Here is a 6000-nt window from a genome sequence, read left to right as displayed (position 1 = left end):
ACTTGTTTTTCAGCCACTAAGATAGTAGTAAATGAATAAGTATTTATATTCGTGAATTTGCAAGTAATTTTTCGTTGTGTAAAATTCAGTTGGTTCCAGAAACTTAGAATGTCTTTCTTTCTTTTTTTGACCAATTTATAGCTTAAAAGTAATTCTTTCTGGGAAAGAATTAGATAGTAAAAAAAGCTTGTTTTTTATAAATGAAAGCAAAAAGTGACATTGGATCCTAAAATGAGCAGGAATCATCCTTCATTAAATCCCCCCCCCTCCCGTAAATCTTTACGTTAAGTTTTATTTAGTAAAACTTTTTACTTATAGATTGTCTTTCAAAACCTTTAAGTTGAAAGTTTAATGGTTTAAAGCAAATGAGCATCAGTAAGCCCTTCCACTCTTGGGGCATTGTTAATAATACTTTTTACTCCATTGCCGTTTCTCTTGTGAGACAGCACTTGTTCTTTGAATACTGGGGAAAGACGATATATTGTAGCGTAGAGAGTCATGGAGTCGACTTGATTTCATCACATTGTCCTCACATCACATATCCCAGAAAGACAGATTTCTCCTTTTCTTTACTGTAAAAAAAATTATTTGAAGTGAAAATTCTTATTTTTATCTCAAGAACTCAAGATATTCTCTTAAAAAGAAATATCGGACAATTTGGCCAAATAGTTTTTAGTTAATTGTTTAGAGTGTGTTCTTTGAAATCTATACTGTGTTATTTTACGCCATATAGACACTCTTTCTCCAGTCTAATGTTTAAAATAAAATATAACTCATTCTTAGTGCCCGTTTTAACGTTACTGTAAATGGTCTAATGTCAAATCTTTATATTTCTTTTTCTAAATTTCCGTTCTCTACCTCAAGCTTTTTTCAATGTACTGACAAATGTTTCATTTATTTTTTTATATTATTAACGTAAGTAGGCCACCCAGACTAGACCTGTTACCGAAAATTCCTCGATAATAAGAGACGTATAGGCAGTGGCGTCATTTCATTCTGACGTAGGGGGGGGGCTAAGCAACCACTGTGGGCCCCTAAACTATCTGGCTCACATTTGTCGAAGATCAACTGTTTCTTCATAGTAGTTAGTACAGGTCTCTCCCAAAATCGACTAATAATGGTATGAATCAATTTAAGTTTTTAATGAATACATAGAGAAGTCAAGTTGAAAAGTAATTTATAATTTTACTGCAACATTGGGAACAGACAAGGTCTCATTTTTCCAAAAATATCAACCCTAGCATTGAAATCCAGCAATTTCACGAAAGCCTTTTTACTAAACACCGAATTAAGATCGCTGAGCCTTCTGTCGCCGTTGATCTTACATAGGTTTTAATCAGACCTAGTGTTGAAAAGAATCTCTCATTACTAGCCATTGTGATGGACAGAGTAATGAAAATTTGCATATTGCCTTCAGACAATCGCAAAGTTCAACTTTTGGCGTATTGGCTAATGAGTCTATATATCTTCTCATGAGATCCATTTGCAAGGCCAGAAGAGTTGTGTCTGGCGAATTAACATCTATCGCAGAGATTGACTTTAACAGTCGAAAAGCAGTCAAGATGTAGCTTTCCAACTTGGAGCACAATCTATCTGTCACGAGAAAATGATCTAATTTTAAAAGATTTTAGTTGATTTTTTCACTTCAGCAAGATTGCTTTTCCTAGAGTTACCATTGTTCCAAAATCATATAAGCAGGAAGCTACTTTCTGTGCATGTTTTGGTCTTTTACACGAAAAATCAGAATTCTGAGAATCTTACCGAAGGTCTTCACTGAGACTGCACTCACCCAGGTCTTCACTTTTGATTTATGAAGAATTTTGTCATAATCATCGTCAGTTTGTATGTCTATAATTTTATCTCGCTTAGCTTGAATAAGACCAGCAGCTCTAGAGAAAAGTATGTCTATCTCCCGCAGCTACTCAGACAAAGTATGTGGAACAAAAATTGTTCCGCTGGAAGGAGTATCAACATAAACTCAAATGTTTGACGTCTGGGTGGAAATTTGTGGGCATGAGCTGCCAATTCCCCGTCAATAGTTGTTCTGGTAATTGATAAAACAGCCAAAATACAGTTGTATCTATTCAATACTTTGCTCATCAATCAATTTCAAGAAGACCATCTGCATTAGATGATTTCTACAGCTGAAGAACAGTTATGCCGTTGGTTTTTTCAGCATTATCAAACAATTGGTAGCGTATATTGCCATTCACAATAAAACAGTAAATCTCATGAAGAGTGCAGAAAACAGATACCTTTTAACTCAAGTTCTGAATGGAATTACCCATCACAAGGTCGAGGCTATGAGCATGGCAATTAATGTAAATTGCATGCGGTACAATTACTATAATATAGGCTTACCCAACTAAAAAGCTGTTGCTTATGACACTCCCTTGGTATTTTAACAGAAAAATTCAAAAACAACAAATTTTCACTTCCTTATAGAAACTTAACATTAAATTCCCCTCCCCCCCCATCATACATTTTCTTGAATTAATATCAATTGATATATTCGAGTTTTTCTTTCGTTGCTCAGGAATTTTCTGGTATAGCTCTCATTTTTTATGTTTTTTTCACCATTTTTATAAGTTGGTTCAAGCTAAACCCCCTCCTGTTGATAAAATCTTTTGTCTTGTGAAATCGAAATATTTGGTCTTTGATTGTTGGTAAAATTTCTTTTTGACTCTCTTATTAACCAAATCTTGTCCATTCTCAAATTCTCATTTTGTAAGGATCTTTGGTGTGTGAGATTAAGTACCGTCCTTCAAGATTTGTAACGATTCTTTGAATTGCCCTTTTATGTAATATGTTTTTCTTGTCTTTCTTATCTTTCCCGAACTCTAAAAAAATTAATGGTCGAAAATTCACACTTTGATTTTTTTCAAAATTCTAGAAGCTAAATTTTCAGACAATTCCAGAAACAAAATCCATGAAACCATTTTGAATGAAACCAAATTTCAAATTTAACGTGTTGACTGGAGGCAAAGAAGAAAAAGCACAAAGAACTTGCGAAATCCCATATGGTCTGGTGTCTATTAACAATAATATGTCTATGGCTACTAGGAGCGCAAAAAGTTCGCCGTTGTAAAAAAAAAAGTGTTTTATTTACAAAGTCCAGGAACAGAGAAGACTTGAGACACACAGGACTCAGAAATGAGTCAAAACAGATTCAAAAACAGACTCAAAGAAATATAGAGTACATTATATGTATATATAGAGTGGCAGGGCTGTATCCAGGACTTTTTTTGGAGGATTTTCTAAAGAAGGATTTCTTTTCGGGGGGAGGGGCTACACAAAAAAAACTTACAAAAACACATAAAAAATTTGTTTTTTTTCATTTTTATTACGTTTTCACGAATCATACAAACATTTTTTTTGGGGGGGGGGGTCAAAACGCCTAACCCCCCCCCCTGGATACGGCCATGTAGAGGAGACCACTGCTCCAGAATCACCTAACTGACATGTATTATTTTATTACGGATTCTGGGTCAATTACTTGATTGAAATGAAAGTCCCCGTGGCTTTAGCAACAAGGCAATAAAAATGTGTTGCAATATACAAAATAGGAATGATAAACAAATATGTATGGGAATGACGCACACTGTATATTGGTGTGAAGCACAGCTATATTAGAAACGGATGTGTTTTAATTGAGACCACTTTTTTACACAATTTGTTTTTTCACAATTAAAATCACATTGACAAAAATTTTGATAGTTGAATTGGGGCTTCTCTTAAAACTAGGGTTGGGCTATAGCCCCAACCAGCCCCCTCCATAAATGACGCCCCTGCATATGGAGCCAGCAGATAGCGTATGCAGTTACTTTCTGATCAGTCAATGGCCCCCGTTGGATATAAAAAAAAATGGGAATAATAGAGCAATTTTTGATTGTGGTCAAACTGACATTAAAAAAAGAAAATATTTGGTGTTCGGTGTTAAGATTTGGAAGTTTGTTGGTATTATTTTTTTTTTTGAATGCGAGGGGGGGGGGTATCCTTGCCGCTCTGCATGGTTCTGGGTCGTTGTAAATATTCTGAGTTCAAACAGAGACCTATGTCAAATTTAATCGTATATTATTCACATATTTAGTTTTTTGTCTTGTTTTTTTTTTTTGCTGTTAATTTTATTCCGAGAAAAAAATATTTAGTTTTTCATGTAGAAGGGATTTTTGAAACGTACTGGCATAATTTTTGTTATTATGCCAGCACGGGATATACAGTCGTCAGGATATCAGGAGAATATCCTGACGACCAAGTATAATCTAGTGTAATAAAATTGGGTTTAAAATTTCAATAAGTAATTTACGATATTTACTTTGACCTTTCCCATTTCTTAAAACACTCCATTTAAGGTGTGAGTAACTAATAATAGAAGAGAAAGGAGGAATGAAAAAATATAGCTGAGGAAGATCCCTGCATATTGCTATATTTTGCTAATAGGTAGGTTTTCGTTATATACATGTTTCAATGAATTATCAAAAGAAAATATCCAAATTAGAGGTATAGGAACATTTATTTTTGTCTTAGTGGGTGTTTCTCCACTTTTCATGAATTAAAAGTGCTTCTTGAAATCGTAACGTAACGTTGTATAAAAAATCATTAAAGAAATACAAAGAAAAATGTCTGGGAGTGGGGTATAACCTTGTGTCTTAGGGACAGGGAAATGTCAACAGAAAACTAGCAAAGACTTTTATACAGTCAAATCAAAGTAAAATCCTGCGACAAAGTGCGTGCGAACAATGGTAAAAAAATTAAGAAACAAAAGCTCAAAAATGTACAATGGTAGAGAATTTTCTTCGGGAAATTAACCATTCTAATTAGTATTTACTTTCAGTATAGACGTAACAAGGAGGAAGGATTTGACGGGCTATTTCCTCTATATTCTTTTGTTTTTCTGGTTTCATGAAAGTTTTATTTTTAAGAGAACTGTAAATGTTTGCAAGAATTATGGTGGACCCGTCTATTAGTTCTCTGTCTTAGACTTGCTGTCTTAGACTTTCTTCTCGTCTTCCTGCCTGGTTTAGACTTGCTGAATGCCTTCGTCGTTACAAAGATTCTAAGGAGGCGTTTCCTCATTTAGCCAATGGATTAAAGTATGCAACTTCCTTCGGGGTTGTGATTTCATCAACGTTATATGGGGTGTATCCAAATGGATACTACTACAAAGAGGTTGATTGTAAGTTTGTATTATTTCTTCCTTATTTTTTTTTAAATAAATGAAGTACTCCTTAGACAAGCTAAAAGATCGCTTGTACGAAGAGACCGTCGGTGTAAATTGGTCTAGTTATTATATGAAGGAATCAAAATATAAACAGGTGTATTTCTGGGCCATTTAAGATTTTTCTGGGAAAGAGGTCCATTTGATAAATTTCGATTGGGTTGAGGATGGAGAAAGTGGCTTACTCGTTTTTTCACATATATTGTATAGTATAGTTTTATTTATACAGGCAATCATAGTTTTGAATAAAAAATTCCAACTATATTGTGCTAATACTTACGACGAAAATAGAAAAAACACGAGACTGTAGCCTATTAAACACTGACATGTAAAAAGGAACGGACGAATCAGCGAAACGGTTTGTTCTTGGAGCAGGCAATTCCAGTCTCACTTCTGACAAATGTGACTGGAATTGTGACAATTCCAGTCACAGTCAATCCAGTCTCACTCCAGAACTTACAAGTCGTCTACATACTTAAACCTGTCCTCAAACTCAGAAGGGACAAAGTTTACAACTGCTAAAAACAACAGCGCTGCAAGTTTCGTGCCTTGTGGAGCACCACACGGGACTTCAGCCCGTTCGGAGTTGGCGTCTTCAGAGAAAAGGTCTGTAGACGCACTGGAAACGGTCTTGCAAAAAATTGATAATTAAAGGAGAATGTACTTGCGTGCACCCATCGCACGTAAATTTATCAAAGCTATGAAATGGCGAATAAGGTCAAAGGCTTTTTGGTAATCCACTAGGAGAAGATCGACAATCGCACTTCCTCGATCAAGCCACT

At 35.0% G+C, this 6000-nt stretch overlaps 1 protein-coding gene across 1 annotated transcript in view; it reads left to right on the top strand.

Moving 5' to 3' along the window:
* Positions 1–6000, top strand: part of LOC148956805 (uncharacterized) — a 27599-nt gene that overhangs the window by 8384 nt on the left and 13215 nt on the right. The window contains exon 2 of the mRNA XM_089092091.1: positions 4981–5176. Coding sequence (XP_088948217.1) covers positions 4981–5176 — 196 coding nt within the window. The remainder of the gene's footprint in view (positions 1–4980; positions 5177–6000) is intronic.

Source organism: Artemia sp. Qi Xiang Cuo, chromosome 1 (genome assembly GCF_049724085.1).
Source record: "Artemia sp. Qi Xiang Cuo chromosome 1, ASM4972408v1, whole genome shotgun sequence".
Classification (NCBI taxonomy): Eukaryota; Metazoa; Arthropoda; class Branchiopoda; order Anostraca; family Artemiidae; genus Artemia; species Artemia sp. Qi Xiang Cuo.
Note: the sequence above shows the minus strand (reverse complement) of the source record. Positions and strands in the feature narration are given on the sequence as shown.